Source organism: Sylvia atricapilla, chromosome 2, assembly GCF_009819655.1.
Source record: "Sylvia atricapilla isolate bSylAtr1 chromosome 2, bSylAtr1.pri, whole genome shotgun sequence".
NCBI lineage: Eukaryota > Metazoa > Chordata > Aves > Passeriformes > Sylviidae > Sylvia > Sylvia atricapilla.
The window spans coordinates 102155134-102176764 of NC_089141.1; the positions used below are offsets into that span (position 1 = coordinate 102155134).

At 37.1% G+C, this 21631-nt stretch overlaps 1 protein-coding gene across 9 annotated transcripts in view; it reads right to left on the reverse strand.

Annotated features, from left to right (window-relative positions):
• Window positions 1–979: 979 nt before the first annotated feature.
• Window positions 980–21631, reverse strand: part of KLHL15 (kelch like family member 15) — a 28479-nt gene continuing 7827 nt past the window's right edge. For 4 of the 9 annotated variants that reach the window (XM_066313995.1, XM_066313994.1, XM_066313993.1 and 1 more), the window contains 2 exons: window positions 15849–16560; window positions 980–7593 (listed from right to left, as the gene is read on the reverse strand). In XM_066313995.1, coding sequence (XP_066170092.1) covers window positions 6484–7593; window positions 15849–16553 — 1815 coding nt within the window. In that variant the 5' untranslated portion in view covers window positions 16554–16560 and the 3' untranslated portion in view covers window positions 980–6483. Of the gene's footprint in view, window positions 7594–15848; window positions 16561–20918; window positions 20988–21631 lie in introns of all 9 variants that reach the window. The other 5 variants (XR_010743007.1, XR_010743006.1, XM_066313998.1 and 2 more) reach the window with 5 other exon arrangements.

Sequence of the window (21631 nt, forward strand, 5' to 3'; positions counted from 1 at the left end):
GTCTCCTTTTGAACTCAAAACAGGGATATATCACAATTAAAAGTGGCCCTTCCTCCCTTTAATTCATCCACAGCATTCTTCCATTAAACAGTGCATTGTGTAGGATGAAGAAAAGTTACTAAAAAGGAGGGGGGGTGAAGAAAGTTACTTTAAAGTAATTTGAATTATTAAAATAAAACTAAAATGCTATTTTAGAACTCATGATTGAAAAAAAATAAAGACATCACAGTTATTTTCAAACATTCTTGACAGCAGACTTTTAAACCAGGGGCTTTGATCTGAGAGAGACTTGACAAAATAGTGACAGAGAAAGGAAAAGTGTGGCAATGGACTGACAAGGAAGGCTTTCATTGGACTGCTTGAGAAAATAGGATTATAACCTGCTTTACCTGCCCTCCCACCCTGCTCCCTCTCCTTGGTAATGAATGCTGGTCCAACACTAACTCTGAAATGAAGTGTCCCCTTCCAGTTACAGGAAATGTTAAGCAGCATATCCTGGCCTTCTGGCACTCGGAGCTGCCAGCGTGCAGTGAACACACACGGTGTGGGAGGGTCTGGGAGCTCTGGAGCCCGTGTGCTGAGGGCAGGGAATGGTCTCTCCTGGTGGCTGGGCAACACCACAGGCTGCCCTGGCTGCTCAGCCTCGGCAGTGTAAATTCACAACTTCACACCGGGCGGGGGGCAAATGTAGCAACCAAGTCCACTCCAAACATTCCTTCAAGCTTGAAATGCAGAGAGAAGAGATAAACACACTACAGCAATGAAGACTGGGAAGACTGTAAAATAAAGCTAAAGAGAAGAGCCTGAAGTTGCTTATATAAGCACTTCCAACTTCATGGGATAGCTTGAACAAAATCTTACATAAACAGTGCAACAAGACAGTTTTGAAGAGCTGTTTACCTGAGACATCTCTGAAGTCCTGGAGAAAATAATCCAGGTCTACTACATTTTTGAGTATTACAAAGTTTACACAAGAGTGTTTAAAGATTAAAAATATTTTATTTACACTTTTCTTTATACACATTTTATACATTTTTTTCAGCTTAAAACCCAAATAGAGCACATATGCAAGTCTGAGCATACACAGCAAGGGAAAATTATTTTCTGCCAAAAAAATAAGGGACGGAAAAAAAAAAAAGAAAAAAAATGCTTTAAAACAGTTAAAAAGAGGCAATTCATAAATTATTTAGACAAGTTTATAGCAGCCCTGTGGTAATCATTAGACAGTTAATCCAAATGTATATATGAGGTCATATACATACCATTTTAATTTTCTATAGGAAAAGTATTTCCAATAGCTAGACACAAACACAGTACAGTTTGAAAATAGCTTTTCCTGTTATCAAATACATTCTTTCCAATACAATCTGATATTGTACACTGGAATTGTGGGATATTATACTGGAATTGCAATCTCCAGCATATAATAATTTATTTTTAAAAGATCTATAAAAATAACAATATATAGGGAAAATATTTAAAATAAAAACATAATTCACTCTTCCCTTCACCTGCTCCAACACTGACATAAAAGTTAGGTGGGTCCTACTGAGGTAATAAAAGCCCCCCTAAATATAGCTAACTTTACAGTCCTACAGAACACTTCATTTCCTAGATTTATAGTAAAATTTTTCTACTAGAGCCATAAATAAAAACTATCTGCAAACAGAAATTATTTTCCCCTAGTTTCCAATTAATATTAATCCAAAGGTATTTCAAATTGATTTTTGAAAGCTACTTTTAAAAGATTACATAAATTGAACTTAGAGAAGTATAAAAAAATTAGTAGAGGGACACACAGGAAAGCTGTGCTCAAAACAAATTAGTTTTTCTGCCACCTGCCACATACAACTATGTTTTATAACGTTTACCCACACAAATGGAAATTTTCAAGTTACTAACCAACTTTCAAAAATAGAATACAGATGCAAAAGTAGTCATTAGTAGTTATTTTAAGCAGCTTTAAGTTGTTTAACAAACAAAATCTCAGAACGTTAGCTACAGGACACCAGCAAGCTCCGTTTAAATAGATAATGTGTTTTCCAGTTATGTTCTTTCCACTCTCCTTCAGTAAAGCCCATCACATGTGACAGATGCTTATTCAAGTAACTTCACCACCTATATATATATATATATATATTTATTTATTTATTAGCAAGAGAGCAGGAGGGATGTTTTCTCTGATGGTCCCAACCCTATAAACTCTGAAGCACAGGCTTAGTAACGCTTGTGCTTACGTTTTTTCCTTTAAGTACCTTACAGTTTTCTGTTTCTTTGTAATGGACTACTCACAAATGTGAAGTCCACATCTGAAGTGTTAATAGAATCTGGGACCAATTCGCTATCTTTTTTAAGAAAAAGTCTATTAAAAAGGCGAAACACCTCAAGAAATGCACTACTTCTAAAAAGACCTTGCCATATGCAGGCTGACACAAACTAGAAGTTTATTTTAAAGAACTGTTAGCATCTCTCCACAATGCTTACCCTCCCTCTGCTAAAAAATGGACATAATGAGCTAACCAATGGGTTTTTTTAGATCAGTTTGAATTTGCACTTGCTGAATTTTATCTTTGTTTCCTGAGTGTCAAGTGAAGCTTCACCCCTGACACAAGTAGTGACCATATTACAAGCATGAGGAAATGCAGCGCTTGGGATTCTATGAGAGAAGGGCCGCAAGAATAAATAGCTGCAAATCTCAGAACCAGGGAAATATTACAGTCAAACCCTCAGAGCTAGTTCTAATAGGACTGCTATCTTACTGCAGGAAGTAGGACATCCACATTTTTCAAAAGAAAGTAACATAAAAGCAGGTTGTCAGGTAGCTCATATGCTGCTACTTGCTAGCAGTGCTTTCTGAAACAGCAGGACCTCTGTAAAACCAAGGTCTGCCTTCTTCCAGCTGAATTCACGGGAAAAAGAATTCCTAAAGTTTCTTTTTTCCAGCTGATGCCTCCCACAATGAAACTACCAACACTTTGTGGTAGAAAGTGAGCTATTTTTTCCTTATGCAGTACTTATAAAAAAATGTATCTGCCCCCTAAAAACAGACCTAGGAGCATGCGAAATGGGAAGTGGCAGTATCCGGTCCCTTTACAGGAACACTGTGCTTTTTGGCCATTGTCTCATTTGAAAAGAAAATTTCCTCCTGAAGTTGGCTGCTAAATTAAGAAATGAAGCTGATATTTTTTCTATACATGTGAACAAAAAAACCCCCTAGACTGTAGCTCACTATGTCCACCTTTCTAAAAAAGGCACGTGCACTTGCTTTTCAAAGCAAATCCTATGTTGAATTTTATATATGTAGGTAACATAAGATTTGCTGGTATTCCATTATGGGATGGGAATAGGAGAACCTCCCCAAATCTAATAACTGAAGATCACAACTTACCTTTTCCTTCACAAATGAGAGGCATTTAAATGTTTTAAACCCATCTTAATCTAACCTTAATGCTCAAAATTTGATAGTAATAGGCAATTCTCACTAGCCATCTTTGTTCCTATTAAAGTACTAAATTATCTGGAGCAAATACTATGAGCAAACATTAAAAAAAAATGAAAAAATATATCTCCAAGTAACTGTCTCAAAAGTTCCACTGCAGTAAAAAAAAAAGAGAACAGAAGCTAATTTTTGTATTTCAGGTCTGAAACAATGAAAGCATGGTAGATATGTAAATTCACAGAACACTCTCACATATCCTCACCATTCTAATCCCAAGCAAATTCCAACCATGCCTAATGCTGGCAAGGTTACACCCAGCCTCTCAGTGGAGACACAGCTTCAGGGAAGCTGAAACCAACAGTTCAATTACAATTTCACAGAACAATTGCTATTACAATCCTGAACAAGGTCTTTCAGAACTGGGCACCTGAAGATAAATATGAGCTTAAAAGCAGAGCACCAAAACTAATCAGGTTCTTCATTGTTCAAGTGTCAGCACTCACCAATGAGTTTAGTGGCAGTTGCTGAGTGCACACAGCTTCAGAAGGCGCTTAAATGCAGACTCAAAAATGTAACTGGAGACAACCCTACGCCTCGCATTACTTTTAATAAAGTCTTGGCCATCTCCCTAAGACATCTGACTCCTGACCAGCCAGAGCCAAGCCTGCTCCCCACACTGCCACTGGCCCCACATAAAGTGAAATACTTACTCTTTGTAATGTGTCCTTGACAGCCACCTCACACAGGATTAGCTTGCTGTCCATTAACTTATTGAGAAATGAGCTGTTGACAAAAAAAACACCCTCAAAAAAACCCCAACAAAAACAACCAACCAACAAAGAAAAAAACCCAACCTTGGTTTTTTGTTTTTGGTTTTTTTTTTGTTTTCTCTTGTGCCCCAATATTCCATGAACTATGTACAGTCAGCACACAGCCAGCACCTATCAGAGTCAGTTTCTCTCTCCCCATGTAGGGTAATGTACACATAAGTCTCAAGTGAAACTGAGGTTTTAGTGTAAGCAACATTTGCTTTAAGTTAGGCTACCAAGAGAGTAAATTAGATCTCTAACTCAGTAAACTGAATTCTTATTAGAAAAGACAAATCTAGCTGCAAACTAGTCTGCATCAGAAGGCTGAATATCAATATTTGGTCCAGTCTCTTCTGGTGTAAATAACTTATCACTACAGCTATGATGGCAAACATTCCCTCTTTCTTTTCAAAAATATGAAAATACTCAGTTAATAAATCATTTCTAACAATAAACAACCGCTAAAAATCTGCTGACTTGCCATATAGCTCCAAATACTCACATTTCAACCCAGAACATAATTTCTACAAAGATACTGGAATATAATACGAGAAGTTCTACACATTGTTTTAACCCCTATTATTTCAAACTTTGTTTACACAAATAAGTGTTATTTTTAACATGGAAAGTTTAGGGTGATTTTGGTCCCTTCGTAAGTGCATTCTTTTGAACTCCCTGAGTACTGTACATTCCTTTTCTACAGTGAATTCTGACTGGAAGATGCTGAGTAAAGTGGTTTTGCATTGCTGCATATAAAGTAAAGTCTATTGCTTAAAATGAAACACATCAGCATAAGATTTTAGAAAATATGCAGCTCATGTTTCAGCATCTGAACAACGTGTAAGCCTCCAGCTTCCCCAAATCTCTTTGGGTTCTAGAAGTGGCTAATTTACTTCCACAAAAATAGTCAAAATGCAGTTACTGTTATTACTTACATCTTGGCAGGTAATTCTTACCAATCTGCTGTCATTTATACCTGCAAGTTAATACAATGGAATCGTCAAAGCCCTCTTGGACCAGCCATTTCTATTCAGGCACTCCAAGGTCAGTAGCCGTAGTTGTGTAGGTTTTTATAAAAGAAACAGACAAACCAATCATCTACCTCCATATTTTCAAAACACAGTAGTTCTTAACAGTTAATAATTAAATAATAATATTATTATTATACCATTTCAATATGAATACTCATATTGAAGTGTAAGTATAAGCAAAGTATTGACAATAAACTGTAGCGTATCCAGCATCCAGTTCCAAAAATAACTGTGGGTTGCAGTAGTGTTGAGCATTTGCTTACCGATGTTTTCTATTTTAATGAAAAAAGAAAACTAGGCAGCACATTGAAACCAAAAAGAAACTCAGGTAAAATGAGTTAACTTTTTAAAAAGAAATGTATGAAACAACAAATAACCAACAATTCATTATGTAGCAACAATATAAAGAGTTTAAGGTTACTGAATCAATCAGTATATACTAAAGATAAGATACTTTGATACCAAATGAGGCTTCCAGTTTTACTTAAGAACTTCGAATTATTTAGCTCATGAAAGAATACCTTAAATTCAACAGACATGACTGAATCTGTGCACTAGTTAAAATATAATATTGCAACTGCACATAAAAAGATGCATTTATATACAGTTTTTACAGTGTATGCACATGTGTGTATACTTTTTTTTTTTACTCACCAACAAACACAACACAGACAATAGAAGGCAGCATAGAAATAGTGTTTTGAATATAAAAATGCTTTGTTTTCAATTTAGTAGAAAATGTGTAATTTGCATTTTGGCAGACTTACTGGTACAACTATACAAAACCAGGAAAAGGGTCATGCAAAAGGGTTGAAATTTTTCTCCAAAGTAAATAAGAGGGGGGAAAAAAGCCTAACAGATTTGAGAGTACTTTGCAGTTAACGGGAAAAGCATCTAAAAGAGAACATAAAATACAGAAATGGTTTGGTTTTGTTACTTTATACCTGGTTGTACCCAAGTACAGATGATGAGCTGTAAAAAAGAAAAAAAAAAACACAACAAAGCTTTCACAAGGTCAGACCCACTATCACCTTTTCTAATAAACTTGGTAAGTACACTCCCACTATATATCCTGTTTCTCTTGAGCATTTAGCTGTTGTTCTTATACCCAAGGAAACATCTCTGAAAGAATTCAATTGGCTTGTAATTTTTTTCAACAGATTAGTATAGCTCTTTTGCATTTGATTGGGTTGTTCATTCTGTTTTAGCTGCAACGTCTAACGTGCTCCAAAACATACTCAGGAAAGTGCAGGCTGCAGACCTGTAAGCCATCTAGCTTGCAAGGCATCCTTGGATATTCATCTTCTTTCCATTTGTTTTCCTCTGGATCGAAAGTGAGAATCGAATCACTGTAATGACCATTGTAACAAAGGCCTCCAAGCACCATTATCTGTTTGTCCAGAACAGCTACACCGTGACCGCTCCTACCTATGGGCATAGAAGCCAATATAGTCCATTGGTCGGTTTCAGGGTCATAAACCTCCGTAGATGGACATCCTTGAGATTCAAAGGAGGCTCTCAGGATCACACAGACACCACCAAAGACATAAAGTTTACCATTGTAAGAAATCATTTTGTGAAAGCATCTTGCATAATTCATTTTGCATTTGTTCTCCCAACAGTTAGTGACCACTTGAGTTCTCCGTGTTCGCTGCTCTACTGTCCCCTCTTTACTGGGATCAAACACACACACTTGCTTAGAAGTTGAAGATGATGTAATCCCACCAGTGATATACAACTTGTTACCAAGCACAGTCCCTTCATGTCCGTACTTATTGACTGGATAGGGATCCACAAATTCCCATTTATCTTCAGTGATATCATACCGTTCAGTTGAGTAAAACGTTTCATCCCTGGTTCTCCCAGCCACTGCATAAACATACCTGCCAATCACTCCAACAGCAAACTCAGAGCGTGGCACAGACATGTCTGCCATTCGTAACCAAGTGTTCTGTCTTGGGTCATATCTAAACACTTTGGATGAAGCATGGAACTCACCATCTGGCCCCAGTTCTTCCCCACCTAATAAGAACACGAAGTTATTTACAATGGCAAGGCAGTCTGGTCGTAAAGGTACTTGAGGACCCTCTAGTTCCCACCACACCCTCGGTTTGTGCAAGAGAAGAATTTTACTGTTTACCATACTGTGTCCTATCATTCCTCTAAATACTGCAGTCTGGGGTTTGGCAGAACGAATTTTGTTCGATTTCATTTCCATCAAAGGCTGTTGGTGAACGCTATGAAAGTAATTCATGGCTTGGTCAACCTCATGTCGCAGCTGCCGGGAGTATCGATAAAATTCTGATGTTTTTACCTATGAATACATTTAAAAGACATTAAAATTCTGACCAAGAGAAACAATCCAGAAAATCTAAATCACTATGTGTCATTAGAAGATTATTTTACTTTGCTTCATTCAGGCAATCTTGAGAGCAATTGCATTTATGCATGAAGGTTTAGACTGATGCATTGTTATCCAAAATCCAGAAGGCAATTTTATGATTAAGAGCAGTGACTAACATTTTCAGCAGAATAATCACATGCAGAATTTATGCTGGAATTAGACACAACTGAAATCCCCAAGCCTAAAAATCATTATTCCTTCTCCTGAAAAAAGCTTCTGTTCATCTTCTGCTTAACCCATAAAGTACCCAAATGAAATATTCCATCTTTTCCTGTGTTTCAAAGACACTCTGCACAGCCATTCTGTAGTTACCAAGGTCTACTCTAGTCTGGTGTTTTTTGTTTTTTTTTTATTCTCACAAATAAAGCCTGAGCTCTCAAATGCTAGGCTCTGCTCACAGGGCTATTTAATTGCTATGAGGTGGGAAGGGAAGGTACCCAACTGCCTTCCTTCAGCATCTGTGCTTGCACCAACCACTCATCATGATGACAACCCTATGGCTTCCCCTCTGTGAGTCTCCACATGTTAACACATGCCTTTAACACAAGAATGAAATATCTCCACCTATAATCCTCTGGCTGTGCATTTCTTTGGCAAATTGCAGAGGCAGGTTTGAACTTCCACTTCCCATGAGAGAGTTACAACCTAAAAGCCATCCCTGCTCAGTTTTATTGGAGTTGTAAGCACAGGGGAAAATAAGGATTCCTTTCTGGGACCCTTCCTACTATCTAAGCAAATTTAAGCGCCTGAGGCTGGTCCTGAGAACATTCCAAAACACATCCTTCTCTTGAATATTTTAATTAATCTAGCTCAAGGCAGTCCTCAGCTCACCGTGGGAATCTCTTCAGAGGCCTCACTCTTCCTGTACAGTCTGGTGTAACACAGCATTCTGAATCACACTTCTAAAACAAATAAAAACCTGCTAGATGGTGCCAAATCCACAAATCCTCCATCAGGTTTGATCCTAAATCCCGGGTTCTTTCACATAAAATTGGACTGCTTTCAAACAGTCTGAAAGCCTTTAGCACCTACCAGCTCTAAATAAAAAGCAATGCTCGGAAAAAAATCTGAGACCACTCTGAAATTTCAAGTGATCACAAGGTAACACCAGGAGCTACTATTTTTAAGTATCTTACCCCACTTTCTCCTGTCCTCTCTCCCAAAGAACAAATGCCTCAGGAATGGTGGTATGAATTTTGACATATATGGAAAGCAATTTGGAAATTAATGTTCTTTATACCTTGTGAATAAAGTAGCTGCTTGTTCCATAAACACATACCATTAAAATTTTTTTAGCCATCTGTTAATCATCTCTTCCTTGTGTAGTAATTAAAACATTCTGCTGTCAAAAAAAGATTTTTTTAAAAAATCTTTTGAACTGGTATTATTGAACACAGTTTGCACAGTTTTTGAGACAGTTTGAAACACCAGATTGAAAAAAAAAAAGCTGAATACTAACCTACAGTTGTAAAGCAATGCATAGCTCTAGAGTGACAGAGTCACTTGATGTTTTTATTTGCATTTTTTTCTTTCCTCCACTTCTGGTAAGTTCAACTTATCTTTGTTGAAAAAAAGGAGGATGGTCACATGCAGATCACATATTATTCTTGCAGCAACATCCAACTTCTTTCTACTGTTTTTACTAGAAGTAATTTTGGAGCAAAAAGGTTTACTCAGCTATGGTATTTACCGAAAACCCACAGTAAGACCAACTCTTCTAGAAACAACTATTTTCTCGTTGCAAATAAAGAATATATCTTACAAAGACAGATCTGCTCATATGGTATTTGTTAGAATAAACCATATACCGTGCCTGACTGAAAAGACTGAACATAAATTACAAAAAATATGCTGGCACAGGGACCACAGCACAGAAATATGGTAACATATAAAGGTTACAAAACATGAAAAAGGAAGTTAAAATAACAAAGAATCACGGCTGGGCTACTTCAGCCTTAAAAGGAACTTTAAATTCTAAACCAGCAGGACTACTTCAGGTATTCCCAAACAGAAGCTATCCTCTTTGGAATTAAATAAAAATATAAATTATCTTTCTTCCACCTATACACAGTTCAGGTTTTCTTGGATAATTATGGAAGAAAATGGGATCAACATGCTTACAACGTGAAGCACACCAGTAAAGCCTGCCAGAGACGGAAAATGTGTTTCTTTCTCCCTCAACATTTACAACTCTGTTATTAGACCTAGAAATTGGAATGCCAGCCAGAAACTGGAATTAAAATAAGCCTACAGCCTCATCACTCTTTCACATAGCCTAAATCTCACCTCATGACAGCATGCCAAAGGAAACAAGGAGTATCTCTAACTCCAGAGAGAGACCCTCAAGACCAGGGAATCAATCTATTAGCTAACCACTGCTTCTCATGACAAAGGCACTCATGTCAAAGCAAAGCCTAAAGCTCTTACCTTAAATGAAAAAGACATTAAGGAGCAAATGCAACTCTCAGTTATTAACACCCCTCTGTGACAGAAGTTCACAGTAAAGCTTCGACAAGCACAAGTTTGAAGAGCTGAATGAGAAAATACACAAGCACCAGCAATTCTTACAATATGCAGGAAAAAAAATCCCACAAAACAAGTGACCAACTACCTCACTCAAGAAAAGGTAATTGGAGCATTTCTAGACTTGGCTGTCGAGGAAAAATATCCCTGTTTTTAGCCATCCACCCTTCACCAGCATAACCTCTGGCACACAGGAGCAGTGCCTCTCCTGAGGCTCAAATGCTGGTCTAAGATCAATGTTAGGATATGCCTACAGGAAAGTACAGACTGCTCACACTTGCTTGATGCAAATGAAAACAAAGCAAATGTAGGTCATCTGGCCCACTTTCAGTCACACATTACAAAATGTTCCAGAACTATGCGAAAGCCCTGTTCAGCCCCTAGTAAGAAAAACCCTCTGCCTACACTTCCAATTTTACAGTCATTTTCATTATTTGTGTATATTATCAAAAAAGAGAAGCATTAAAATTTAGTTAGCTATTTAAAACAACTGTAAGTTGTGAATGTCAGCAGATAAAAGCCCATGGCCTTTTGCAGGAATTTCTATGTGACACCCAAAACATGCAGAAGGAAAGCCCTCAGCTTTTAAAGCAGGCTCTGCCACACACTACCTGTAAGTAGCACCAAGAAGTTAATCAGCAAATATCAAAGTGCTTATCAACAGACCCATTTTCCTGTTAAGTTCAAATGGAGAAGCTCTGGAAGGAATGTGTCCATAATTACCAACACTCAAACAGAACACACGGATTTCAGCAAAACAGATGGAAACATACAGCAATTGTCACGAAGCCTGAAGTAAAACAAATGTGCATTCCTAAAGAGTACATCGCCAACTCTGAATTGAAAAAAATATATAAATAGTTCAAAGCATTTTTTAAGTTTTCCTTTAAACTGTTCTGTTATCTTACTGAAAGGTATTTTAAGTTGGACTTCCTTATCCACCCCAGTCATACTGTAAAAAAAAGAAACTTAATCCAAGTGCTAAAGCTCTGCTCATGTGATTTTTTTTTTTTTTTTTTACATTCTGTACATTTTTTCCAATTCTTTCTTTAATTTTCTGGAGAAAACCTTCTTAAAGAGGTTATGCTGGGACATAGCCTAATGTAAGAGTTTCCACAAGATCTCCACAAACGGAGAATGGGAATTGTCTCAACATACAAACTACCAGTGGTTGACAGTCAGACTTTCAGCTACACAGACTGAGAACAGCATAAACAAAATCAAATGTGTCATTCCATAATAAAAGATACAAAAATAATTTAAACATCCACCCTTCTACTCACCCATTAGGGCATCCCTCCAGTTACAGTATATTTGACCTCTAACGCATTTTCTAGTCCTCATTTTAAATCAGTGAAACACTCCATAAAACGTGCTGGCTTTCCAAATTAATGGAATGATTAATCATTGCCTATTTTTCTGCTGTACTGAATGCATGCTTTTCTAGTTGCAGCAGCTATGGGAAGTCTCCGAATCTTCCATTTATATTATATGAAGAAGTAAAACAAAAAATTAAGCCATTGCATTCTAATTTGAAAAGTTATCCCCAGAAAAGACCAGCTGTGTGCCACATTATATCCATTAACTTTCCCCCTCCCCAAAAACAGTAATCCCCTTCCCCAAAAACAAATTTTAGTACGCTATTTATTATATGGGGTGGATATTAACTTGCTTCCTTCTGTAGAACTGGTAAAAAATCCCACAGATGAACAAAAACAAAAGCACTGAAAAATCTCAATGGCTCATAATGTCACTTTATCATCTCTAGTCATGCAATCAGAGAACTGTTTTTAAAGATTCTAACTTACTGTGCTTAAGTTTTCTAAGCCTGCCAATTCTGAATGTGGGCTACAACTCAAAGTCAGCTATCAGGAGTACAGAAGCAATGCTCCACCCTTCCAATGAATAATGATGGCATCTGTATCAAAAAACTTCTTAGGACCAAATTCTTACTTAAAAAAAAAAAAAAAAAAAAAAATGCACCAAACTTATTTTACTAGAGATTAACCTGAAACAAAACTAAAGATCCATCAACCCCACTAACAAGGATTCTTGTTATTTTCACATCTACTTATCTCTGGCCATATTCTAATCACAATTATAAGCTGGTATGAGAACTGCTCAGTACCAGTGAAGGGCTATTCTGCAAGATTAAAAATAATTTAAGTGTTTTCAGCCTAACCATAGGAAGGCACAACCTCTATGCAGCAAGGACAATGCCCTCAAATTGATTGCTAACGTGTTCCTTTTTACAAACTGGAAAGAGAAATTGTCAAAGTCAAGCTGGAGTCTAACTCAATCTAATCTCTCAAATCAGAGTGGAGTCAACAATCTATATGCCACAATTAAGAAGCTCAGCACATAATAAATACTGCTAGCAAATCTATTAAAATCAACAGTAACCTTAACACCCAAAAATATTAAGCATAGCACCTATTTACAGTAAGAGGGGCCCCTAACTTTACCCACACTTCTTATTCTATGCTTCAGCAAACAGAATTGTGTAAGTAGATACATATGTACTATTAGACATGGAGGAAAACGGGGAAAAAAAAGAAATTCAACACATTTATGAAAGGTAAAGTCACAGTAACATAAAATAACAATGACATCTTCTCAAAAATTACTATTTTCTAGGAACGGGACAGCAGATATTCAAAGATAACGTGCTATTCATCCTACCTGTAACGCAGAAGCTCATGAATCTAGTGATTAGTAAATTTTATTTAACTGGCAATTAATAAATCAGCATGGGCTAGTCATAACAAACCTTACAGTCCAGACATAAAAAACCTCTGGGTTTTAAGGACAGAGATTTTGAAACAACATATCATTCTGAGTAGTACATAGAGACTAAATGGAGGTTAAACAGTCTGTTTCAGGGAAATCATGACATGGTTGCCTCCAGTAACAGAGAGATTGACTCAGTGATACAGGTGAAAGGCACTCCAACTTCTATCTCCAAACTTCCTCAAGACTTACAGAGCCATGGATATGTTTCATAAAAAAGGAAAGCACAACATGGATGGTGAAACTTGTGCTTTTCCCCAAACACTTTGTCTTCACTTTCTAACTACTCCCTAAATCCTGACTAGATTTATCTTTCCATTTTCTCCCATACATCTGCATGTACTTTAAGGGCTGAGGAACAGAAAGAGTACCTACTCATAGTTGAAGCCATTCTTCCAGGACAGTTTGCAGTAAGCAAACACGCTATATCTTCACTTGTGCACTCTGAATGCACATCAGCCTCCCGGTATTAATCTAGACTCACTAATTTAATTTTTAAATTGTACACCTCTCCAAAAGAATGATGTAAGGAACAGAATGGCTTAAGAGGACAAAAGTATCCTTACTATGACTTGCAAAGTTAAGTTATATAAGTTATATATTTATATTCTACAATGACAGCATCTGAGAAATGTGTAATTAGAAAGATTACACAAAAGTACATGACAAGCCAGCCAGTGTACAGCAAATACAGAGTTTGGTGAACTGGAAGAGTCAACCTCAGACTGTATTTGGTACACTCATGCATTCAGTATGTGCTGGCTTCAGGAAAAGGGTGGATTCTGTTTGTGGATCTCTGAAAAAGGGAGTTTTACCACTGTTTACCCATTCTACACAGAGAAGAAAGAGGCTCTCCCAGAGTTACTGCCAGAACAGTGAATAGACATGCTCTTTCATTAAAAAAATAAAGTGTTCTATATTCTGATGTTGGCTCCAACTGCAGTTGTCCTTTGTCACTTGTCCTGCTGGATAACTTAATACTCTCTAGCCAGGGTAGAAAACAAATACATTCCTAGCTGCAGTAACAAATGACATAATTAGCTCTGCTTCCCTCTGCTGAGCTGTCTCACTCCATAATCTGCACTGGCTTTTCTCTGCTCCCACATACAATTAACAGGAAGGGTATTAGCAGATAAAGCTTTTATGTGGAGGTATATAACCTGGCAAGCTGGAAACAACTTCTCTCCTGAAGTTGTACCTACTGGGCCATTTGGTAGCTGTCAAGATAAAACATGGAGAAGCACTGTGTGCAGGATTTATACCAAGGATATCAAAACCAACTCCAGAAGTTATACCCAAATATGATGCTGAAGACCAACATACTCTTTCACTTGCACTTAGAGAAATTTAACTGAAGACAGCCTGATGCTTGAGCTTGCATCCCCAAAGCTCATACAGCTGAAGGAGACTCACACAAACCCTGCCTTATTAGATTAACCTCAAAAAAAAAAAAAAAAAGAAGTTGTGAATTCTATAGGTTTTATTACTGAAGGGCTTAAAGGAGGTAATAATATGGTAGAAGTGCTATTTAAAAGAAAACACTACATAGTACCCTGCAGAGTTCAGCTCTTACTAGTTTAAAATGTTTTGACCCAATATAAACATTACATTAGTGTTCTAAAATATGTTTAAGTATTTATTTTGTTTATGCCTATAGTCCAATATAGCATCGTAAATACATTTTATGTATTTTTACTTCCTATACTCAGTTCACACACACAGAAAAAAATCCAAAATATAAAAATTTACTAGTCTGAAGAAATTAATAGCTCTTATAATCTGAAATACAAATAGGAATTGCTTGGATGATCCAGTGGCCCTTAAAACAACCAAAACCAATACAACCTTGTCTGTGCATTCACTAGATAAAATATATGGGAGATTAATTTGTACAAAGCACAAATGGGGTCTGAATTCCTATTAATTTGCTGAGAGGTGAAAAATACAGAAGGTGAAGTTGTATCTTATAACACAAAATTAACACTGTTAAAACAGCACAGATTAAGTAGTTCCTAACCTGAACACTGTTGTTGGCCTGTGAGAGAACTGCTTACAAAGTATTGTAATCCTCTACTGTTAAAAAATATTCAGAGATTCTCAAGAACTAGAAAACAATTTTTGTCTGTTCTTCAACAGAAGAGTAGTAAAGGCAAGTTCTCTTTTAGCTCTTTACTACACCAAATGAAAGCTGAACTATAAAATCCCCCGTTACAGAGCCCTCTGATATTCAAAGTAAATCATTACATTTGATACCATCAATAATTTTTCATTGTATTATGTCTTGTGTACAACCAAGTGTTTGTGTAACTTTGCAGGATGAGGGCTTACTTCTAACTGCTGTGTAATAGCACAAGCACTGAAGATACAACGACAACACTGCAGATTTAAAAACAGATGATACTTTTCATTTGTAAATAACCCTCCCCTGTACTTAAGCCATACAAGATCTACAGTCACTATTTTGGATTATATTGATAACAATCATAACATACACCCTACATATTATGTGCAGGTCTAAAGCCTCTGGAAAGCAAGAAGCAACTTGTGGGAAACAGTTAAGAACGTTTGAAATCAAACTAGATACAAGTGACCTTATTTCAACAGGTCTTTTCCATATAAAGTCAGGTATAAACACGTACTGCAAACATACCTGTTCTCCAGCCACTGTAGGTACTATTGTCTAATAACCAAAGACAACACTTCTAGATGTTTGCCTTCTATGCTTTTCTTTATTAGAAAGATAATGGCTATCATTTTGTTCCTTCTCACAGCTTCCAGAATCTTACCTATTTATTGGCATGCTGCCCTAGCTAAATGATGAATCCTGCCTATTGCTTTTCAAATGCACCAACCTTCTCAAAAACACTGGATGGTGTCATCAAACAAAACCTGATGTTCTGAATGATGGTGTCCGTATGTCTCCAGCGTCTTCTATCATGGCGCAGCCAGGCCTGAACAGCTTCATACAGCTCTATCTCTGGAAACCTGCTCAGGTGATCATTATCCAAGTATGACATGAGCTTCTCAAAGCTCAGATATGAAAGGAAGTCAGGTCTGGACATGAGTGGCACAAAATTCTCTAGCAGAAAGGAATCCAATTTTTCCCTGACTCCTTCGATGTTTACACCAAAATCATCCAGAAGTCTCATAATTTCTGCACAGTTTTCTAAGCAGATTTTAGCTAAGAGAAAAGAGCAGCAAAACTTTACCACCTCTATAAGCTGGACATACATGGCAGCCTGAAGGATTTCATGAACAGTGTTCATACTGAGTTCAATAGTTCCATAGTACATGAATTGGAGGACATGACTGAAGCCTGTAGCTGTCAGACCTTTCAAATGGATTTTGTCCTGATCTCGTTCTCGCATGTCTGCTGTGAACATAATCCTGAAGTAATCACTCTGGGTGGCAAGCAGAGCTTTATGGGCCTGAAATTGGTGGTCTTCAATGACAAGTGTGACATCAAGAAGCAATCCCTCCTCATACAGTGCTCTGAATCCTGCAGAGACACTGGTGTCATGGATGGAGGAGCTAAACCCTTCCACGTCCCCTGCCATGAATCACCTGGGGGGAAGAAAAAAAAAATAAATAAAAATAAAAATAAATCATGATTTCTAATAACATATTACAAGCCCTTCCTGATCAGATAAATCCTGAGACTGCTTTGATTAGGACTTAAAAGTCTTCACTATTCTTTCTGTTTTCTCTACACCTGAAAAATTAACTCAGGAAATAACTTAAAACACAAACTTCAAATATTTCTCCCCAAATCAAATATTTTCATTTTAAAGACAGGGTAATGAACAAAAATAACTGTGCAATACTGCCAAAATGATTCCTTACTCCAAGTTAATTCATGGTCATATAATGAACTAAAAACGTTGTCATGGTTTTTTTCCTCTCTCTCAGTCAATCTTTCTAAAGAATTTATCCCAGGGGAGCAATAAAACACCCACTCTTGAATATCAAAGGTCTCAAAAAGGAAGCCAAACTTCCTTAACTTCAGAAACAAGCTTCAGTAGATCTGTACATGGTATGATCTAAAAAAAGAAAAAAAAAATATTATGTTTTAAAATCTATGTCAATTTACTCAAAGGTTATTTGTTGGAAAATTAACATTTTCATAGATACTATTTGAAATCGTGTGCTTCATTTCTCCTGTAAAAACACAGTCCCATCATGTTTCCCCTATTTCTTACTATAGTGATTAAGTTATGAGAGCTATAAAGTGCAAAATACCAAGGCAACAAGAAGCATTGACGAATATAGGTCACACAATAATATTCTGTATAGTGGGCTTAGTGAAGCTTAATTGCTCATTAAGCATTTGCAGATATAATGTTGCTTACATGCAAACTATAATTAAACTGAAAAAAAAAATCAAAAAAATCTAAGAGTAGCAGGATCCTACCCTGTTAAAAGTCAATTCAATACTGAAAATAAAAACCTATTCAAAATTCAGAAATTCCTCAAAAAGTTGCTCAACTTCCTTGCGTTTAGGTAGGGTAAAGTTGCACAACACGTCTTGAACCAATTAACAATTCATCAAAAGACCACAGCACACTGCATTCTCCTTCTCTGTCACATTCCACGACCTGAATTCCTGCTGCCTCCTTTGAGCCATTTCTGGGGTTCATTTGGCTTCTCTAGAAAGTCAAGTCAACTCACAAACATGACTAAAACACAAACGAAAAGCAGGGAGGGACAGACATGAAAAAAACACGACACAAACATAATCACCCCCACTCCCCAGCACACACGAAACCTCAAAACTGGAAATCTTTCTGCTCCCCAGTGAGCTGACTTCTGACTTGACACTGTGGGGTTTGGCACAAGAACCAAGCTGATGCAGAGGGCAGAACACATACTTGTGCAGGAAGAGAGAGAAAGAGCAACAACTTCACAATTTGGCATTCATTCACTATTACAATTGGTTCAGCTACTTATCTTCCACTTCAGCCCACCTTAAATTACACTTCAACTTTCCCTCAGATATTTGTTGCATTTAACTCTGATTTTTTTGTAACAAATAAAGCTAATAATGTTTTGGTACTGGTAACCTACATGAAAAGCTAAATAATACCAACACATTAGAAAAACCTGTGGATTCTCAATGTCCTAAAACTTCAGACAAGTATATGGACCCAGAATTGACTCCAGGCTGGCCTGTGTTTCTCAGCCTCAGAGAGTAGTTAGCACTTAACCCCCAGTTTCTCAAGCACCACATTCTGGCTGCTGCCATTGTAACAGGAATGCATTTTATTAGACTCATCAGTGGTTTAAGCATCTCCTCTCCTTCACTCCTCAGTACACATCCTGGAAAACCAAACTGGAGATACCCTTTGTCTGTGCAAAACTGAACTGGTGAGTGGGTGTTTGTAGCCACACCTCATGGAATGTAGCACCACTCCCACACTGTTGAAGCCTGATGCACAATAAAGTCAGTGCTGGGAGTGTTCATTACAATTAAGGCCCTCTCACAGAATTCAAATTCCTGAAAGTAAGAGCAGGAGCAAAAGAACAAAGATGACAATCCAATCACTTTCTCACCAGTATCCATGATAGCATTTTCCCTTCAATGTCACTGAAGACAAAGAGGAACATGCAAACTGCTCTGAAACCTCATATTGTGAGCCTCTCATTCCTCAACATCAAATGCCTACCAGAAAGAAAAATTACCATCAGAAATGTTTCTTAGTTGCCAATTCTTACACAAAACCAGATGAGGAAAGAACCACTTCACTAAATCTTACCACCTCAAAAATAAGCAACCAACTGAAGAGGAAGCATAAAGCCTGGCTTTACAGGATTTTGCTTTCTAACTGGATTTCTAGTATCAAATAAAAAGGTAAACACCAGTATCAGCTTACTTCCTTCTTTCACTGGAGCACTTGTAACTTCTCTCCTCCCATGCCCAGTTCTCTGATGTTTAATAACAGCTGAGCTCGTACCTCAGTCCCTCCCGTTCAAGAGATTTAATCATCACTTGCCTTTAAATGGGCCACTCATTTTCATAAAACACACAGTGACTTAAAACTCTCACTGTCTGAAATCAGCCAGGAGGTTCAGTGGTTACAAGGGCTGTGTAAGTTACAGTGCTTTAAGAGACCAACTAAGACTTGGCTCAGCGTCAGTTCCATGATCAGGGTTAAAGATGGGAAAGGAGAGTTGGGATTTGCAAATGTGAGAATGAGAACAGAATAACACAACGATGTATCAGGGGAGAAAAAAGTAAAAAATGAAAACAACATTCCCCAAGAGACAGAAGCAATATATATTCATCTGGAAATAATGGGATCTTCCACTGCCCAGGTAATCCTACTGAAGGGATTTCTTCAACACAGAATGTGCATTACTGGGTACCTGAACAGCACTGAAAAGCCACAACAGCAAGCTCCAAACACACAGCAGGATCTTTGCCCTTACCCTGAGAAAGGTAATTACATTATGGGTACTCCACAAATAAAAGGAGATAAATTACCTTGTACACAGGATGGCCCTAAAAGGAAGACCTTTCAGTACCCTCAAAGAAGCAAAAATGGAGAAGTTAATCAGAGACATGGTAGATACATCTCCAGTGTTGCTTTTAAGGATCAAAACAAGTAAATACTACTAAACACAAACAAACAAAAACCCCAAACCAACAAAAACTATGAACAAAACAACACAAACAAACCAACCAACCCAAACTAAACCAGCACCAGAGTGTCCTGGGCAACTGGCCCTAGGTGGCCCTGCAGGTGGCCCAGATGACCTCCAGAGGTTCCTTACAACCTCAACTAGTCTGTGAATCTGTGATCATGTTGCTTTTCACAGTTACTGCAACAATGTGGGGATGTTTTTGCTACCTTCTTTTTAATTCTGATTAAATAGAAATAAGACAAATATATATACACACAAAAAAAATCATGTATGTTATAATCCTTTGAGTTTTAAATCTAACAAGGCAGCAATCACTGAACTATCGAGAAATAAAACCCACCTGTATCTAGGGAACACCCTTTAGGGCTCCAGTTTTAACATCTCCCTACAACTGGCTATTCCATAAAAAGTATTTAAAACACTGAGTCAGCCACGAATCTCCATAATAGTAACAAAAAGGTCAACACTTGGAAATTATTATTTCTGAATGTTTTAAAAATTTGAGTGTTTAAATCACTTAATTCTTCTTTTCACATTCCTGCTGATATTAGTTTTAGTTAATCTACAGTTTTCAACATCAGTATATTTTTCCTCCTAAACAGCAGCAAGCATTTAATGGATTACTTAAGTAGACACAAAACCAGTAAGACTTGTCCTTACACCATCTAAAGAAGCTTCAGAATTCTATGAATGAAAAGCAAAAGGCCTGCTTATCTTCCTGTATTAAATAAAAAGAGTAAATATCCTTTTCTTGGCATAAAACCATTATCAGCAGATTACTTTTTCTTCCAAACAAAAAATGTATTTCCAGTGCAAATGCACAAAGGGGTTAAAATAGTACAAAAACTGGGAAAGTAGATAATTAAATGCATATTATGCTTAACTGGTAAAAATCTTCATTGCTAGAGCTAACATCCTCCATCAACAGCAAATAGCAATGTGGTAGTTTAAACATTAGAAAAAGCAATACAAAATACTCTCGAACCAAGTAATTTTTCTAAAGCATAGCTATGCCATTCCTCCCACACACACACTTGCAATTTTTGATGTAATTCTAAGCACTATTCAAATGCTGCAGTTATTTCCCAGAGGACAATACATAACGATTTTTTTTTCATATTCTCAATAAAAATGGAAAATTCAGGTTTTCTTCATGCATGCAAATCACAGCAGAACACTTAATCCAAAAGAAGACATGGGGCCTGCAGTGGTCTATATGAAAACTGGAACAAAAAAATTCCAATGTATAAACAATGAAGGGGAGGTGGGGGGCAACGTACATTGACATTTGTTATTGTTCTGCACATACTAGAGCTGATCAGGGTAATGCAGCACAGGAAGTAAGACTGCTGAAAAGCCAAACAAGAAATACATTTAACCTTATTAGCTGTTCCTTACATTCCTTCCTCTTTTAGCACATAATGCATTAGATTCTACAGTGCTGTGACTGTAAAACCACTTACTTGGAACACTGACTTCTCATCTTTATTCTGCAGCTGTAATAAAAGTCTGAAAACCATACTCCAGACTGCTTTTTTCTTGCTAAACAAGAAGAACCTTCTTTCCTCAGGGTGTCTGATGCTCTTAGTCACAAGCAGAAGAAATGGAGTCTAAATGCACTGGCTATTGAGAAGTTATGGAATACTGGCTTTTGACTCATGCCCTCCTGGATTTAAAATCTCTCCAAAAGCAGTACTACCTGAAAAAGGACTCTGTGAATATGTGGCATTATGTAATATATAAGCTTATATGCATTTTCTAGGTACAGAAATTTATTGTTCTAGGGAAGTATTGACATTACCAAGTCTGGCACACCAGCTGAAAGGAAAATTTCTGCTTTCCTTTACTGTTGTTCCTTAGTAACTCATTTGGGGTGCTGAGACAGAACCAACAAGATTTGGTTTGTTTACTGATTATGGAATAGTTGTTCACCTACAATCACCTTTGAGGACAAGCTGAACAACAAATTTTAACATAATAAAACACCATTAAG